General features: G+C 38.1%; 1 protein-coding gene across 1 annotated transcript in view; it reads left to right on the forward strand.

Annotated features, from left to right (window-relative positions):
- LOC122815066 overlaps window positions 1–20,586 on the forward strand; it is a 210,166-nt gene that overhangs the window by 77,427 nt on the left and 112,153 nt on the right. Inside the window, exons 13-14 of the mRNA XM_044087310.1 lie at window positions 9,760–9,966; window positions 14,855–15,058. Coding sequence (XP_043943245.1) covers window positions 9,760–9,966; window positions 14,855–15,058 — 411 coding nt within the window. The remainder of the gene's footprint in view (window positions 1–9,759; window positions 9,967–14,854; window positions 15,059–20,586) is intronic.

The raw sequence follows: 20,586 nt of genomic DNA on the forward strand, positions 1-20,586 counted from the left end.
AAAATTCTCTAATTCTCTGACTCTTTCTATACAGGAACTTCCTTACAACTCTCTGTTCCCAGTTACATTATTTTCTTTTTAACTTGACAAGTATGCACTCTTTTAATTACTTATCATTATTATAATACTTCATTGAAAACCAAATATACTAGTAAATGTGCATAGTCTGATTTATTTCAATACTATGATAGCTTTTATTTTACTGTGTGATATAAATGGAAATGCAATTGCCACCATCCAACCTAATCTTTTTTTGTCCATTCCCCTGGGGGTTTTCCCCCTCTGGTTCCTAAGCCCTCAACAACTCTCCTTTAGCTATGCCCCCACGAGCATTTTCTAAGCTCTCCCTTCTCCATTAGCTATCAATAACTATCAATACAATAATAGCTATCGATAACCTCAATAACTCTCCTTCAGCTGTGCTCCCACGAGCATTTTCTTTGCTCTCCTTTCTCTATTAGCTGCTTATTTCTTATGGTACAACATTGTAAATATTGTATACAGCTTTCCATTACTAATTCCTTTTCTGAAATTGAGCATGTATAGTGTATCCTCATTTTAATTAAAAGTATGTATATAAAACATCTTCTCACCTAATATCTGAGTGTGCACACTAAAGAAAATGTATAAACAATAAGTCCACACTCAATGCTTTTCTGCTTATTATGCATATTTTCAAGGTACTTACTTGTAACTGTTTCCATATTATGTAAGAATGACATCTGTGTATTTCTGTACCTTATCTGTATTATGTATCTTGGAGCTTTTCTCCCCAGGCCACCACTGAAAATGGGTCACTCTGACCCAGTGGACTTCCCCGGTAATCAAACTGGAAATAAATAAATAAATAATATAATATAATATAAAGTGTCATTTTATTGTACTATGGAATGAGTTGCATGTAGAGATTTTCTCTCCAGTCTTCCACTAAAAATGGATGTGTCCAGTTGGATTTTCCCAGTAACCAAATGTAAAATAAATAAACAGAGTGGTGGAGTCTGCAAACATAACAAGTTAAACGTAGACCATTAGAGTGCATAGGCGAAGTATTATCCTTGCATACTGGCAGAACAGTGACATGCATTGCTGCTGCTGGTTCTATGGAGTTATTTCAATTACTTGTTCCATGTATGGTAAATATTTACCACATTTACACTACTGCATTCTTTCAGTTAATTGTGTAGCGCATACATATCATATATATATATATATATGCTACAGTTGCACAAATGTAGTTTTCATTACAGTCACCCTTAACTAGACGTGCCTGTAATAACTACTGTTTGACATACATCTGTTCATTTATTTTGATAGAGCTCTAAAATGGCACAACATGGTGAAGATGATTTGAATGGATCAAAAAGAATTACTCTTGACCCTAGTCCTGCGGCAGAAATGAACACGACCCACAGCTCTTCACAAACAATTTCTGTTGATCAGGGTCCTGCACAAAGATTAGACGAAAAATCTTTTCTTGGCTCACACATGATGCAGCATGTAAACATAAAAACATGAAAATACTACATGATAAATACCAACCATGCAGGCATCCTACCATTTTACTAAAAATAAAAAAGCCTCTGCATTTCAAACTATTCAGTAGGTACTGAGTGGCTCTAGAGAAGACTTACTCTGTTTCATAAATAGATGTCAATGTTGATATTTTAATGCAGAAAAGGGACACAGGAAACTGAATATATATTCTGCACTCAGGATGCACTATGCTTTCATAGGTCACAATGTGATGCTCTGAATCATTGCACTATTGTGTCATCTTCAGCAATTTATAAGGAAATTTTACCCACAACCTTACCCTCCCTCTTGCAATTTATTCTGGCAGTATTTTTCATAAATCTGAGCTATGCTCTAACAGGATGTACATGTTTGTTCAGTGTTATGTATAGCTTGAATATGGAATAACCAAGACAACAACATTGAGTGATTGTCTTCTAAGATGCTAGACCGAGAGATGTTGATTTTGCTCATGAATTTGTTTTCTAAGTGTGTGTGTGTGTGTGTGTGTGTGTGTGTGTGTGTGTGTGTGTGTGTGTGTGTGTGTGTGTGTGTGTGTGTGTGTGTGTGTGTGTGTGTGTGTGTGTGTGTGTGTGTGTGTGTGTGTGTGTGTATGCATAATATGTGCATACAATGTGTACATGCATGTGATTACTAATAGGACAGCTTCACAGTTATGTACATTTGCATGCATTTTGATTTGTGACTATGATAGAAGATCAGTTTGAATTATTTGATTTTGACAAAACATGCTTGCAACCATATCAAACAACTCATGCATTTTGAATTGCAAACTATATCCATGTCTGATTACTCATACAATTGGGCAAAGCAAAATGAAATGAAAGCAATCACCATTTGAAAAAAATAAATAAAAAAGAAAAAATTACCACATTAAGTATTTTTCTCAAGTCCTCAGAATGCAGTTTAAAACATAAGTTGACTCACCACGTTTAAGCACAACCTAGACCAATGGATGAGGAACAAGAAATGTACACTGGGCTTGGCACCCATGTCCTTTATGGACAGAGGTAGCTTATAAATACATACCCTGTTTGGATATAGGACATCATTATTCTTTCAGGAAAACTAGGCTAGCCTTAGAAAGACCCCCCCCCCCACACACACACACACACACACATGGCTCGTTAGCCTAGTAACAATCTATGAATCTGGCACAGAGGAATAAAGATTTGACATTGAATCAAATGATCTAGGATTGCCTTGTGATATCAGCAATGAAGGTGCCAGCAAGGGGGCGTGGGAGTAAGGAGCTGATATCAGCTCAGTCATCTGAGTTAGTAGGAGGCACTGTGCCCTGCTGCTCTACTGCCAACATCTGAAGAGAGAGGTGTATAACAAGCAGTGTATGGTCCAACAACATGTGCTTGGCTATGCCAAGTTGGGTTCACAATAGCTTACAAATGTGAGTCTGTGGAAGTGCACACTTCAACGAAAGGTACAGTAAGCTCTTGTACATGTCTTCCAGGGATGACATCTGCTGTAAAACTGAACTCTCATTCATCCTCTCAGTCTGGATAAATCTGGGCAGACACTATGAAGCTTAATTTCTCAAAACAGGAGAAACTCTCCCAGGCTGAGGTAGAGTTTTAATGTCTAGGTGAGGAGGAGGAAACAAATGTGTCAGTAGGTCTTCCAGAGGTTGTTGGTTAAGGTGGTATAGATTTTTAAAAAAGTTGCAAAAAGTTTGAAATGACGCTTAGTGATCACAACTCAAAAAACAAATGAAGTTAAATGACAAAAACTGTAAAATTTCTGAAAGAATATATTATTTCAGTTTAGGGCTGCAGGGAATTTGAATATAAGCAATAATTAAGGGGAGAGTAGGGCTAAATCCCTATCATGCAGGGTCAGGAGTGCTTGTTACAACCCAAAAATGCAATTATTACACTGTTCTTTATGACTAGGTTACATTTTTGCTTACCATAGGGAGTTTAAGTACCAATCAGCATAACTGTAACAGCATATATATATATATATATATATATATATATATATATATATATATATTGCTTTTGTCTAGCAGATTGTATATAACCATGAAGAATGTAAGAAAACATGCCCTGTCCTATTGACATTAGCATTTGCACATTTAGTCTTTTATGACAGTCCATCAGTGAGCTTCATCTCAGTAGAAAGTTGCTGTGAACAGTGATGCATTAGAAAAAGTGATGCAAAATGAAAAGGTTGTCTATCAAAGTGAGAAGCACACTAATTCCGACCAGCTGCTTTCTGTTGATGACACAATGATCTCATTATCTAATCAATGCAATTTGGAGACGGCACATGAGGAGGAGGAGGGACTGAAGATACAGACCACTAAAAACATAACCATTTAATGTGTCATGTTATCATTTTTTGGCTGTAATATGGTATAGTTCAAGCAAATCCTGTTAATGTCTCTGCATTCATTTGAATTTACTATCAAAGAATGTTAACAGGCAACCTTGTATCCAGCAAGCAGGCTTTGTGATAAAAAAACAGGCAGATTAAGTATCCTTAACGCATAAATTTATTGCAAAACAAAACATTACTTAATCTGCCTGTTTTTTTATCACAAAGCCTGCTTGCTGGATACAAGGTTGCCTGTTAACATTCTTCAATAGTTTTTCATTTCTGATTACTTGTTTTGTGAATTTACTATCAAGGGTGGGAAATAATTTTATTTTCACCCTTTTCTTCCCCTATATATTTTCCTTACCTTGTTTGATCCCTACTATTTTACAGAACTATCCCCCAGCAGTGGTCTGACCATCATCTCATTTCCTGCACCTCTTGTGTCTCCCTAGTTTGCTTGTCAGGCTTGTTCCACAGATCCAGACCACTATCAGTGGGTAATGAACAACCTGAAGCATAGACCCTTGTAATCAACGATCCAAGAAAGAACATGAGAAGGTCCTGATCTAGTACACCAGTATCTTCTTTAGCAGTTGCTCGGAAAACCTTGGCCTTCTCCTTCTCCTTTATTAAGTGATCAGGAGATGCAATGATGCCTTTAATGTCAGGGCTTATGCACATGGTTGTTTCTAACACTGTGCACCCTCAAATTGGAATGCATAAGATTCCCTAGTAGTTTGGTAAATTCCCAGCTAGAGTACATAACATTCCCTGGCAGCCTGTGTCATACCCAAGTATAGTGAATAACATTCCCTAGGAGTCCGGTGCATTCCTACCCTGAGTAAATAGCATTCCCTGCCAGTCTGGTGCATATCCCAAAATGGAGTGTATAGCATTCCCTGGCAGTCTGGTGCATATCCCAGCAGGAGTATATAGCCTTCTCTGGCAGTCTGGGGCATATCCCAGCTGGAGTATATGACATTCCCTAGCAGTCTGGTGCATATCCCAGCAGGATTATATAACATTCACTGGCAATGTGATGCATATTCCACCTGGGGCATATAGCATTCTCTAGCAGTCTGGTGCATACCTATCTGTAGTGAATATCATTCCCTGACAATGTGATGTATATCCCAGCAGGACTATGTAACATTCCCTGGCAGTCTGGTGCACATCTCGGCTGGAGTATATAGCATTCCTGGCATGCTGGTGCATATTCCAGCAAGAGTATATAGCATTTCCTGACAGTCTGTTAAACCCTTCAGATGATCTTCATTGTATTCCTAAATGTTTGGTGCACTCCAACATTCCCTGCCAGTTTGCATCTGCAGCACCTCTAAACCTAGAGGTTATTACTTGCCCATTTACTCGGTAGTGGTCCAGCAGTAGGAATTCTGACATATTCTCCCTGGAATGGGCAAGTTGATCAAAGATTCTCACTCCAACTCAGCTCATGTCAACTCTTCTTGTGGCCAGTCCTGCTATTTAAGCTAGGATTCATTGAGCTGCACTTTGGGCTCAACCCTTTGTGCCAAAGGGTTACATAATCTAGGTAATACCTTTTATTCAATTAACAAACAGTTTTTAACAATGAAAATATAAAATGTTTGCAGCTGTTGAGGGCCACTGTATGGTATACTGTATGCTGTCTGGGTAATAAGCATCAGCTATCAGTTTCCCATGGTATAGTACAGGTGCATATATTGTTGTTGTTCTTTATACCAAACTACATCCATTATTGGTGATTGCATACATACCGAAATGTTAACCACAGCTATCACACAGAAAAATTCCATAACAATGTGTCATGCAATTTCATGCTAGTGACAATAAGGTATTAAATCTATTTAATTTATTTTATCAGAACTGTTTACTGACTAATGTAAGAGATATATCCCCAGTAAGCTGCATAACTCTGTGGGAGACGGGATTTCCAAGACCAATGGATAATCCTCCATTTCTCAGCAGTTGTGTTGTATAATTCTTAATTTCAGTACAGATTAATGACACAATGCCTTCACTGTCACCCAGTTTATTCTCTTCAGAATACTTTGAAACAGGCCACTGGTGGCGTAGTTCACATCAGCTTGATGTTAATGCACTAAAACTCAAAATTTCTCTTTCTTTTTAACATCATGCCTTACAAGAGTTGGCTTCAGAAATTATATTTAATACATCTTAATACAAAAAAACTAGAAGTACTGTTAAGCTGTTACTGCTTGGATATTACCTGTCCAGTTCAATATTTTTAACTTTCATAGCTTGGAGGTTTGAAATTATTAATTTCTCTAGACTTTGTGCCAGAAAATGAGAGGTCATGCATACCGTTTTAGATGACTTTCCTCAATTAGACTCAGAATTTAAGACACTGCTGTTGATGTGTCTATACAAACCTAAATTGATCTTAAGATCCTTGATACAGTTCTACATGTAATAACTTTAAAGGGTGGCTTAACAGTCAGTATGATCATGGGTTTTTAAATGCTCATGATTATCTGTTTTAGGCACTCTGAGCCATATACATTATCCTATTAAGATAATGCAAACAGCAACTCACTAGCTGCATCTTCACGAGAGTCAGTAATTGCAAATATCTTTTTATACCTTTTTTTCTTTCAGTGACTCATAAGTGATCTGTATGAGTTTTTTCTTCTTAATCTTTTTAGTTCCTTACAATATGTCCAAAGCAGCCAAAGTGGTGGTATGGAATAAAAAGATCTGAGGGTATTTCCACATGCTTTTTTGAGAGTTGCTATACCCAATAATCTGTCCTTGTTGACAGAAGCCTTCATCATATCTCTTGTTTCCATTGACAACTTACAAACAGTGCACATCCTAACTCTTACATCTGAGATGGACATTTATGCTCAGCCTCATTATTCCATTTCCTGTCTATCCAGCTCCTTCGCTGTTCAGGCTATTAGCTAATCCCAGGTTGCCTGGATCATAGTCTGGACTCTGTTCTTCTCTGCATTGGAAAATTTTGAAAATTGCAAAATTATTTGCATTCTATTACTATCTGCAAATATCTCGATCAGAGATGTGGTAACAAGGTTATCTATTTGTTTATTTGCTTATGTTTATGTCACATAATGTTGTCTATTAAAAATAATAATGATTAATCAATGATATACAAATAAAATGTATGTGTTCCCTCACTCCAGCAAACCAGTTGAATCCTCTTTTGAGTACTTACTGCAGGGGCATTTACTAGATACTTCACTGCACTGTGTGACATTTGATTGTGTAATGAGGACACTGGCATCCCACTGCATTAGTCTGCAGAACACTATACTGTGATCTGGACCAGTGAGGGAATAGACATTCACTATTATCATGTTTATTAACCACTTCTCAGTGCTTTATATGCATTATACCTGTATGCTAGTCGATATAATAATGTTATTGATAACACCTGTATCAGCTATCATAGTAACAATAATCTTTACTTTTCTTATGAGGAAAACTACTGGATGGATATTTTGTCTCAGTAAATATTTTGATGTTATTGAGTTATCAGGCATATATCAAATGTCAAGAAAACTGAGGCCTTGTTATTTAATACAGGTAAATGATTACATACCCTACCAGGATTGGTCTGATGCCTCACAGTTTGGCACACCTTACATTTTGTGCTGTACTTTAAATATTTAAGTTTCCATCTTAATCAGCAGCTTATCATCTCCAATTAGATGAAAGAGCATCCCAGCTATCAGCAGTAGAAACTGAGGGAAAAAGCCTTATGACAAATGTCATTCTTCTTCCAGCACTAAAATAGTTTCTTACTTGTGACTTTAGCATCCTGCATCAGATTCAAAAGGCTTAAAAATATGCTCTACTGTGCCCTTCTCACCTAGGAAAAAGTTTTACCGATTATATTAGGAAACAGATTTTCTTCCTTTTTTATTGATATAAAAAATCCTCAGCCTTACTCAATAGTCCTGACTAGATTGCTTCCTCTAAAGTAAAACTTTATAGCATCAGATGCCCATCACTTCACCCCTGTCAATCCAAGCTTTTTGCTGAAAAACTTCACAAACTGTGGCATGCAGTCTCAGTGAGCAATAAATCACTACTCACACTTCAGCAAATTACTTATCTTAAATACCACCTTTAGGCATCATTCACCTGTAACTATCAGTATAACTATTCTGTCTTGTAAACTCCAGCTCTCTCTTTAAAGCAGGTGTGTTATTTATTAAAGTACAGAACTATGGATCATTTTATTTTGAATTGACATTGTATAGTGATTCTACCTTTCCATCAAATAGTGCTTCTGCTGTATACCCTAAATAAAAAAAAAATAGAAAAAAAAACTTCAAGGACAGGTACTGTTCCACCTCTACTGAAGAAAACTTTGACTTTCACTATAATCAAAGATCACCTTTTGATCCTAACATCTGTAAAATGTCTTCCTCTGTCTCTAACCTGAGAAAGTAGCTTATTCATATTAATATTCATTCCCGACAGCATTTCCTTGGCTTGCTCAGTCCTAAATCTAGATTCAGGAGTGAGTGCTCCTACTACATTTGCCACTTGACCATGGGACTCTGACTGAACATCTGACCACTTTGTGTGCTCTCTTTCACACAACCCTATGTTATCTTGCCTCTTTTTAGTTTCTCTAGCCCACATGCATTTTCTTTTTTTTTTTTTTTTGAGTCTGCCTCTGAGATGCACAAGGCTTTATAATGGCACTATTGCTTTTCATTGGGAAAAGACTTCAAGGGGGATTTTTGACATCCATACCGCTCATTTCCACAGTAATGTGCAACAGCTTGAAGGCAGCTGGACCGTCTTAGATTGCAACAGCAGTTGCCACTTGAAATTCATCTCTGCTATGTCTGTGGTTATGATTCTTCTTAAGTTGCACAACAGTCCCAAAGCATGATCTGATCATTATTTGTACAGGAGCAGGAAGAAGCTGGGGCTAAGTATGGGATCTGGGGAGCTTCTTGAGGATCTAGCAATGAAACAGATGTTTCTTAATATTTCACATTATTGTGTTAGGAACATCAGTAGAATCAAATCCTTTTTTTATTTCAGAGCATCTTCTTACATGCATGCATGCACTGGTCTCCTCACATCTGGATTAGTGTAATTCCTTCTATGTGGATTTTGCTGTTTCATACCCTTAGCATACACAGCACATTTTTCAGTACAATCATATGACAACTTTGTTGCTAGGTCTGCTCTGGCTGTTGTTAGTATCAAAGCTCATTTAAAGCTTTCTGCTACTAATGAACTATGTCCTTTGAGGTCTGAGCCCTGTTGCCTTAAAAAGCTATTTGTCTATCAGCCATTTCGCTTACTCTGCTCATCTGAAAAAGACCTACTACCAGATTGTAGATGTGAGTTACTCTGATTTGTGTTCCAGATGCCTTGTCTATATAGTTCACTACCATGTCAAATTAGGGATAATGCCATAGATTGGTACTTCAAGAGATCCTAAAGGCATGACTGTAATATCTTGCATTTAACAGTTAATTAGCTAACCATTTATTTTTCTGTCCTGACTGCATAACATTGATGTTAACTGGTTTCAGTTTTCTGTTAAATGATGGAGAACCTGGCTGTGAGCATCCTGATACATTGTTGTTTGTCTTCTACTTTGGCTGTTGTAGGCCTGTAGTTATTTTAACTGGACTTGAGACCAGTTATCACTTTAATTACATCAGAACACAAATGCAGCAGTGACACCAGTGTATGTTAAGAAACAACAGAAATCCAGATATTTCAATTTCAAAATCATAAATGCTAAGTTAAAACTTGTTGGAGCTCTGTAGCTTCAGTATAACAAATAATAATATCTTATCTTAATATGCAGATCGGAAGCCCAGTAATTACGGTGCAGATAATTATATTTTCTTCTCTGTGATCTTCTTACAGAAACAATCAACACAACAAAAAGTAGAAGAATTAATAAAAGAGCAACAGGATCTTCTGAGAGCTATGACACCACACTCCAGTAATGTTGAACCTGTTTCACAAACCCAAACAGAAGAAGGCAGCAGTCATGTGGTTAGTAAATGTAGCATGGAAGCTATAATTAAGGACGGATGCACCAAACAGAAGACATCAGTCAATTCTGACAATGTAATTATACAAAGCTGCTTCCTTCCTGTGTGCACTTCATCAAAAACCTATGCCAATAGATTTTGTACCCGAGAACTGCATGGCCAGCTTAATATGTCCATTTATTTTATTTATTTTTTTATTGCATGTCTGAACCAAATACTGATTTGCTCATTTTATCATTCTTTAGGAACATAGGATCACAGCAAGTTAGTAGGTTACTGACCCTGAAGCCGTTATAAGCCTAGAGAAGAAATTATCCCATGTTCCCCCAAGTCAGTACCAGATGCCCTTGTCCAGCAGGGACACAGGTGGAATCCTAGGGGTCTATTTTCTATTTCCCATCCAGTCATCCAGGTTCCTCTTAAAGAGGAATAATGAAGTACTCTGCTTGACATGGAGAGGGAATCTATTCCACAGATGGGTGAGTCTCTAAGAGACAAATCTGTCACGCCAGCAAGACCTATTTATGTTGCAGGCCAAGTTGAAGTTTTACGTGCGGGTTACACAAGTGGAGTTTGGGTTGCGGATATACAGCAATTTCATCAAGGTGGGGTCAGATATTGCTCTGTATGCATACCTCTCAATCTGGAAACACCAAAAATATGGACAAAGGCCCATGAAAAATAGGTACAAATCGGTATGCTAATTAACATACAATTTGCATACATGGTTATGTAACCCCAACCACGCCAGTGGAATTGTGGGATACAAACTTTTAAACGCAAATTGAAGAACAGACAAAATATTAAACACAAAATATAACCAGAACAATAGTGTTTATTTATATTAATATTTGAACTTGTATCAAACTGAAATACAGATTTTTGTTTATAAAAATAAAATTAACTGCTCCTAGACTAATATTAAATGCAGACGTTATGCAGTAAATTACCAAAATGTTTTAAGCTACTGGTTCATCTTTACATATTCTATCAGACATAATAAACCTACATAACAGATAACATGACATAGCAACTGCATTTGTTCTCAGGGCAGACAGTGGTAAGTCACTGACTGGCGCTGGTAGAGCAGGAACTTTGAAAGAATGCCAAGGTGGCTCACTTGTGGTGCTGCTTGGACTAGGTTTGTCCTGGATCAGTCCGCCTTGGTGATGTATTATACAACTTATGTTTTTTATCTTCAGCCACAATGGTGTGTAAATAAAATTTGGAGTTGTTTCTAAAACTACTATTTTTATACACTACAGTGCATCATTGCTCAAACATATTAGAGCATCTGGACTTCAGTTTTATTTTCACCGTTATAACTGAATACAGTGTTATTTTACTTGCCCCCCCGTCACCACTCTCAACTTCCTCATCCTTCAACTCTGAACACTGACAACATGGTGGTCTGCATATTTTCACCCTCCCTCAAATCCGTTAAAAACAACTAGAGCAGGACCTCAGTAGTCTGGCATACTGGCTCGAAATTGTAATCAGCCCATCAAAGGCCAACACAATAATTTTTGGAACTAAGGATTGTCGCAGCTGGTCTCACATTGGTCTGTCATACATTCTGCAGAAAATATCCATCAAAATAAGACTCACTTTATATGCCTTGACATTTCGTGTAATCAGTCACTCTTCCTTGAACACCACATGCAGTAGACAAAATCAAAAGTGAAAAAAATTCTATTCTGATCATGGAAAATTTCCTGCTTCTTAGCCCTGGCAGACGGATCAGCAAGTGACAAATGTGTTATGCCAGTCTAGCCAGAATACACCCCCAGACAAACAAAAAAAATATAATCTTTACAAATCGTAATAAAATGAATCTTGAGGTTCTTTACTGTACTTTTTGCAAATGGAAACATCACATCAGTTTGCTTGACAAAGCCAGTTAGCTATCACTTAAAGAATGAGCAGGTTTTATTTATTTATTTATTTTTTGCCAGCTTCCTTGCTGTTCATACTTCTGAAATTCAAATCCTTCCCTTATTTGGCAAATTAACAAAAGTACTTTATAAATAGAACCTTAAAAATCAACTGCCAATCATTAGCGGACCGGAGTTCCGCTGTGGCGACCCCTAACCGGGAAAAGCCGAAAGACACAAACAAACAAACTTTATAAATAGAACCTTAGATCTCAGTCTAACAAAACCACAAATTTAAATAGACCCTAATCAACAAACAAATGAGCAAGCAGGTACAGAAAAAGGAAAGACGTACAACAGTAAACAAGAGGACTGTGTGTGTGTGTGTGTGTGTGATTGTGTGTGTGTGTGTGTGTCTGTGTGCGTGTGTGTGTGTGTGTGTGTGTGTGTGTGTGTGTGTGTGTGTGTGTGTGTGTGTGTGTGTGTGTGTGTGTATACTTGCGTATACATTAGAGTGGCTGGGAGAGTGACAGAAATGAGTGGAAAATGAAGTTGGTAGTAGTAATCAGGAAATTCACTGGATAAATTAAGCCCCTAACAACAGCAGCATGACTTTTATTTTCAGTTTCTCTGCAGAACATGCAAGCTATCTCACCTGCTCGTGATTGGACAGGCAGAAGCAGGCAGGAATTACACACAACATGAGAACAGCAAAAAGTATAACACCAACCTTCAATTATCACAGCAGTTAGAAGGAGGATTTCTTTCTTATTTTTTTTTTTTTAGCACATGTAATACTCATAAGCTACACCCAACATAGTAACTGATGAATCTTTGCATAAGCTTCAATTAGTCAGTAACATATTTAGCCTTAAACCGATCCAACCTTATGAAGAACATCAGCAACCTAGGAGAAATAAATGCAAAACTCACAGCACTATGCCTAAATCATATGGTTGAATGCCATAAATGTAACTGGCATAAATAAACAACACTTAAATACGATTAGCTTTTAACGCTAAGAAAGTAGTGTTTTGGTAGCCTCAATGTTTACCTTATCTGTCAGTTTATGCAAGCATATCTTATAACATGTGATGCATGGTATATCGGATTTTGTTTACAAACTGTTGTAAACAAACATTTATTGTCTCCTGATTCGAGACGAAGTTTAAATAAAGCTGAACTACATCAATCCCTCATTTGTAACTGTAGTACATAGGAAATGGATCTTACTATCTGGTATCATCATCAGGTAATAACTGAAGCCAAAAAAAAACACAAGCTTACAAAACAAACAAACAGTGTGAACTATATCATCATCAGGCAGCCAACAGCCAAGGTATAAGCATTACTATTCACTTTTACTTTCCTGATTCTGTGGACAAAGGAATCTGTAAACCAGGCGCACGTGGTCTGTTAAAATAATGACATTTCTTTTGCTTTTCTTTTTTTTTTTTTTTCCTTTACTTACCTTGAGGTCGAGGCTCCAGCTGCCCCTGGAGAAAGCAATTTTTTTCATCCTGATCCTGGGGGCATAGGTGGGCGCTGGGTGGGTATAGTGGTATGACTGTTTGTTGCTGTCCTGTCCCTCAGCCTCTACTGCACTGGCACTATCACACAACTGCCATGGATTCTCCCAGTCAGGACCCTCTGTGGTCTCTCCAACCAAGTATAAAACTCTCCATACAAAGGAGGCAACATGGTGGTCAAAAGTTAGATTGCTGTCAGTTTGGGTGCACAGGTCCCTCACAACTGCTTGCATACTTAAGAAGTTGTTATTAATGTGATAATTTGTATAAATGTCACTCTCCCCAAAGGGGATGATGATGCATTTTTTGGCATTTAGTTTGAGGCTGTATTTCTGGCACCAGTCATTTTTTTTTGGTGAGGCCCTCTTGTAGTTTGCCTGGATTTGCCTTAGGAAATTTACAGTTCACTGAGTCTAGAAAAGTCAATGGACCATTTATTCAAAATAATAAACTTCCTGTGAGAGTGCATGAACTTAAACCATACTATATTAAGTAAGGGGAGGTCTAGGGTGCAAAGCCCCCATATGGTTATTCTGGGGAGTTTTACTAAGTTAATTTTTTAATGTGTGCTGAGAAGGCATTTATTGCTCTTATTTTGCTGATAGCAAAGAAGGGGCTAACTGGAAAATGGAAGAGTCCAGACCCTCCTTTAATAAAATACATTATGTTAATTACTGGAAATGTTTGGAAAAGAGAGGTAGAAGTAGATAGCATCCCACAGAATAAGTTACACAAAAATAAATGGGAGATAGAGAAGAGGGTACAACATGAGATGGAAGGGCTCCTCACTAAAATAAATACACAACAGTATTAGTTAGTCAGTATTTAATGTTGCAGCTAGTGACTGGTGTATGACAATGAATGTTCTTTGCATTGTGGAGTGATATTGAAGGATACTATTTGGGAAAGGAAGAAGATCGACCCAATATTGACATTATAGCATTGTAACCCCTGGTTCTTGCAGATCTTGTTGTTAGGTTGGTTATTAATGACTGTCTGTGATCTGTTCTTGAGACTGCCACTGGAGAACAAATGATGCACCATGCATGAAGATTGCATCTTTTTATTTTGGTGTGTCAATTCAATGTTGAGAAAATAGTTATTTGAGCTTATTTGACTTGCTGAGTCTTACCACATCCATCTGACTTGTGTTTTGAACTTCATTGTTTTCATCCTGCTCCATACCGTCTGTTTTAGAGCCGCTCCATTTGCTAAATGAAGTATCGCCTGTTTACAGCCTTTGCTAGGTCTGGTCTATTTTGAATAGAAATATTGATCAGCATTCATTTTTAAGTACAGGGACTATTTATACATGCTCACCATGTTCCTTCGTTTCCTGTCTATTATGATCATTTGGCATTTTCCCATAATATTTATGTTACTATACCTGCAGCAACATAGATTTCTGGCCCAAATAAATCTCCCTCTTATGTTGTTGTGGAATCTCTAGGAACTGAACACATTATTCTGGATGTGGTCAGGCTGTTCAGTGATAAAACTAATTTACTCTTTCTGTGGGTTCTTTTTATTTAAGCAAATGATATATATCTTGCTTTTACAGAAAATTGCAAATATCAGCCACGTATCAGTGAACACTGATACTGCAAGTAGCATGACTAATGTTGCTGTTATCAACACAATAGAGGAAAACAGCAACAGAGATCGCCTATGTGCTGAGGGCGCAGAGGATGTGGCTTCTTTTAAATGTAATCAGCAGTTTGGAAACAAGGATGAACAGATGAAGAATCTGAACAACGTTAATAAGGTAGTCCTTAATTTCTTTTTGTTCTTTTTATTTTTAACAAAATGTTTTAAATAAAATAGGCTATCTGTCAGCTAGTTACTGGCAGCTGATAACTTTAATCTGTTAATCATCTTTAAATTATGGTGTAATTTATGTGAAATTTAAAAAAAAAAAGGTATTTTAGAATAAGCAGAATATTTAACCTTATAATCATTAGCCTGATGGAGACTGTAGTGCAGGAATTATTTGGGATGATGTCGTTCCAGTAATATCAAATGCCACTTTTATGGTGGAATATGCTTGTTCCCCCACCCTGAAGTAATGCCACATCAAAGCAGCTTTGTTCTAGGCATGTACTAGGTTACTCCATGAGAAGAAGTGGCAATCTCTCATTTGACAGAGGCCTAGCAAAAAGCATCTTGCATACAAGTATGTCCATACTTGCCCACCTATGCTACATGCTTATATTGGGATATCTTGAAAACTGATTTGGTGTTTTCTAATAAAACTGCAGTGTAATATTTTTAGGCAGTGTTTTGGGGCATAAGCTTAGTGTTTTCAATGTAATAAGGATAAATACAGCTCCACCTAAAACCTCTGTGGCCACTGCTTTTATGATTTTGGTTGGGATATACAAAGCTGATTCTTTACCAATTTTACAGGGCATAAATCGAGCTAGAAATGAAGAAAGCATTGAATATTCTGAGGATGTCATAACCAAGTGCTTTATCATTTTTGACATTGTCAGGGGATAAAAGCTCTACTGAACTAGCAAAATGGAGAGGAACTAGCAATTTTCTAAAAATAAAAAAATGAGACTAAGGGCAAATTCTAGTTGCAGGTGCTTCAAACTCCTTCACCTTAGAAAACACATATACCATGCTGCAGTAAAGAAGACATTGTCTGACAACTGAGCCTCAGATTCAGGAGAACTAGTGTTCATTCTGACCTGGTTTTGGAACATGGAATAACTATTTGTCTTTGAATAGAAATTGGGGATTACTGGAGTTAGCCCACACAATGTGCATCTGTTTTGTGGACCTGGAGAAGGCTTATTATTGTTTACCCTACAATGTCTTAAAGGTAGAGTTCTATCATCTGAGCTGATCTCTTTGTAGGGCCATTGGTCCTGTAGGATAAGATGAGCCATTTAACATGCTTTGGGAACTTAAAAAGTATGTTTCTGTGTGTTGTCTGTGGGAGATAAAGCATGTATGGCCCACTGGGAGGAGTTGCTGGGATAGAACCAGGGCACCTTGGAGAGATTAAGTCACTATGCTTGCTTGGGAATGCCTCTAAATCCAACAACATGTAATGGAGACTCTTACTACCGATGGAAAATTTGGTCTGCAGTGCTTGACTTGCAAAACTGCAACCCAAACCAAGACAAATGGTTTAGACACTGGATAGATATATCTTTCTATTCAAAAATGAATTGGCGGAATGTTATTATTGGCAGCTTCCATTCTACTGAGGATGTGTTGTGACCCATTCACTATACAATTGCATAAACACTAATGAAACTGTCTGCAGATGAGAATACAAAGAGGCAGCAGAATCAGAGCAGAATTAGTTAGGAACTGTAAAGTCTAAAGTTGTTTTAAGCTGTTCAATACATTTCATGTTGCCAATGATCAGAAAAGGGATAGTTTTTAATATACATGATTTCTTGTGTAGTCAATTAATAAAGTGAAGACTCGGTTTTGTTGAATATAAGTGAGGTACAGATTGGAAACATTTGCTGGTGTACAATGTCAGAAGGTGAATCTCTAAGAAAATCTGTCAGCTGTATTTTGGAGTAACAGCAGAATATTTCATTCATATTGCTCTGTTAGATGGCTGAATGTTAGAGGAAGTATAAAGCTTCTGCTTTGTGTGCAGGTGGTGTCATTAGTTTAAATTGATATTATAATCTTAGTATTGCAATGCATTTTGTTTCTAAAGGTCACAGCCTCAATACAGAAGATCTTGGAGCTTGTTGTCATTAGCCCCCACTTCATATACCCAGTCTGCATCCCAGGTGTCAACCAGATTTTTGAACACTTTCAAGCTTAGTGCTAGTCTAGCAGCTATATATAGCATAATTCATGGTCTTGCTGATCTTTCTATAAAGCTCTTTTTTCCTTAAATGCACACTGGAAACCTGGGATAATAGCAAACCTGCCTGGTGGACAATAATAATAAGAAATTGCTGTCTAAGAGGGATTGAGCTCTAAACTGGAAACACTCCCTCCTCAGCTTAAACAAGCCAATAAGACTTCTTGTGAAGTCCTCCAAAGCAAACTACGAATCCAAATTAGCTTCCTCAACTAAGGGTAACTATAAGGCGCTCTTTAGATACATCCATAACCTAAAAGGAAAGGCCCAGTTTTATGCCAAACTGGTAGTTAATGATACCACATATATTGAGCCTGCGGACATAGCTAGCCTGCTGGCTGATAGGTTCTGTGAAAACTTCACTCCCCTGTCCCCACCACATGTACCCCATGACATCCCTACCACCTGTCCTCTACCTTGTATCTCTAAAGAACAACTTGTAAATGCCCTCTCTAAGGCCAAAAACACAGCATATATGGGACCTGATAATATCCCAAGCTGCATCGTACATGGGCTCCAACAAGAATTAGCAACACCACTGGGTACTTTTTTCAGTCATAGTCTGAGCACACCAGCTTTGTCCCAGCTGAATGGAAAATGGCTCCCGTTATTCCCTTGCACAAACGTGGTGCTTCCACTGACCCTGTGAACTATAGACCTATTGACATAACTAGCGTTATCTGCAAGGCCATAGAGCGAATTGTTATGGACTTATCGGCAAAGATATAGGTGATCTCCGAGCACTTGACCCGACTCAGTTTGGATTTGTCAAAGGGAGATTATGCCTGTTAAATCTGGTGGACGTCAAGACAGGCACCAAGGCCCTGAATGACAGGAAATCTGTGCATACAGCCTTTCTAGACTTAGCCAAGGCTTTTGATCCCACACTCAGGCATCATTGACAGTCTCATCCAGCTAGGGATTTGGAGAAATTAAAAAAAAAAAAAAAAAAAACAACTAGGTATCAACCTGTATATCATTAGATGGGTCACTAACTGGCTCACTGACAGAACCCATATAGTCAAATAGGGGAATCCACCTCCAATAGCAGACCTGCAACCAGTGGAGTTCCACAGGTGTCAGTCCTAGGACCTCTACTGTTTAGAATCTATTTCTCTAAAGTACAAGCAAAATCTAAAGGTCTGTGGCTGACAAATTCTGCTAATGACTGCAAACTGGAAGTGGTCATAAAATCTCCAAATTATGTCAACATCTTAAAAGAGGGTCTTACACAAACAAATGATTGGTACCAAAGTCAAGGCCTTAAATTCAGTGCAAAAAATGGATTATCATCCCTTTCAATAAGATAAATGTTCCTGATAACTACCACATCAATAGCAACACCCTAAATATGCACTCAGTGGAGACAGACCTGGACACACAGGTTGACAACAACCTTACCTTTGATCACCATGTCTCCACAATGGTAAGAAGGGCATTCTAGAGAGCTCATCTCAAAAGTAAGGACATTGCCTCCAGAAAAAAAGAAGCTATAACCTCCCTGTACTCTTCCCTCATCAGACCAATAATTGAATACAACACCCTTTTGGTATGTACCTTTCCAAGCTCCTACAGCAATTGGAGAGGCCACAAAGATTCCTCACAAGGAAAATTCAAGGTCATCAGCATCTGTCCAATGTGAATCATCTGAAATCACTGTGACTTTATTCTGTTTCATACAGACTACTCAGAGGCAATCTCTGCCTTGAATCAGTCTCTGACCTTGCTTTATTGGAAATGCTGCATATCTGCAAATCAAATGGTACATGGGTTACTCACTCTAAAGAACCTATCCTGGTATGTAACATTAATAGAGCCTGCTGTAGGGACATATTTGTCTCCCAGAGGTTACCACACCTTTGGAACAGACTCCCACTTCATGTGAAATGGAGCACCTCATTGGACCTCTTCAAAAGCAATCTGGATGATTGGATGGGTAATCATAGATTCACCCCAGTGGTTCTACCTGTATCTCTCTTGGACAGGGGCAATAGGTGCTGATTGTGGAAATAAAGGTAAAACTTGGCTAGGCTTGTAAGGCCCCTAAGCCCATTAGCCTGTAACTTCCTATGATCCTATTTCAAGCTGCATGATGTGAACTAAGGGACGCTCATATGCATGATGCCTATTTTTCTTCTTTCGGCTTTTCCCAGTTAGGGGTCACCACAGCAGATCACCTGTCTGTTCATGAATGACAGTGGAGTTTTATGGTGTCAAGTTCCCAGCCCAGCACCCAACCTTTGACAGAAGGCACACACATGCATGCACTTACACCTAGGGACAATTTGGAGTGTCCAATCCACCTACAGCATGTCTTTGGGATGTGGGAGGAAACTGGAGCACCCAGAGGAAACCCATGCGACCACAGGGAGGACATGCAGACTCTGCACAGAAGGCACCCCAGCCGAGGATCGAACCGGCGAACCTCTTGCTGTGAGGCAGCAACGCTAACCAATGCACCACCATGTCTGCCCCATGCATGATGCCTATTGATCATTAATAAAACATTTGTATAGCAACACTTAATTTCCTCTTTGAAATCTGGAGCTAATGGAATATATCCCAAAACCTTTAATCTGCCCTTATAGCTTATGACCTCAGTCTATGAATCTATCTGTTAAATCTCCTCTGAAGTCCCTCTAGTATTTTTATTTGGAGCTTGTTATATATGCAGCTCCACAATTTTCTATAATAGGTATGATCAGGGGCTTTATAACGGGACAAGCACTTCTTTATCCCTATTCAAAGTGCTACAATATCTTTTAATTATTGCTCTAACACTGGTGTTAAATATGTCTTTGCCTAAGTCCCTTGTTGTATCCATAGATAGCAAAATATGATGATATGCGGCATTTGGGATACCTGTGATTTCTATAACCACAGTGCAATATGGTATATTTGATGATGTTAAAGAAAATGAAGATGTTTACAAGCCACTCAAAATGTGCATCCAGATAGTTCTGCATTATTTTGTGTACACCAATGTTTTTCACAGTGCATTAGTCTTTAAACCTTCAGTAAATTTGCCAACCCACATATATTTTGCATCGATAAAGGTGGTCTTAAAATGTTAAATAGAAAGGGACCAAAAACAAATCATTGGGAAACCCATCTATAAATACTTAGTCACTGGCTCCTGGCTTTTTTTTTTCTAGTGACAGTAGGCTACATTTTATTTCTGTATACTGCTACTGGACTGACCTGTCTAATCTAGATTTGACCCTGCTACCAATCCCAAAGACATCAAGGAACTGTGATTTATTCCAGCTGTGTGCCTTTCTAGCCAGATTGGACTTTGCAGTATTACATGCAGCAATAGGGACATTGCACTGTACAAAGGCCTGACTTTTTTGCTCTCTTGCAGGTAGAAGGTGTGGTATTAGGGTGGCTATTGGTAAAGTGATTATAGTCCATGGACTTTCTCTGCTTTGAAAACTCTTAGGATTTGTGAA

The sequence above is a fragment of the Protopterus annectens genome, chromosome 11.part0, assembly GCF_019279795.1.
Source record: "Protopterus annectens isolate FY-2018-M chromosome 11.part0, PAN1.0, whole genome shotgun sequence".
Classification (NCBI taxonomy): domain Eukaryota; kingdom Metazoa; phylum Chordata; order Ceratodontiformes; family Protopteridae; genus Protopterus; species Protopterus annectens.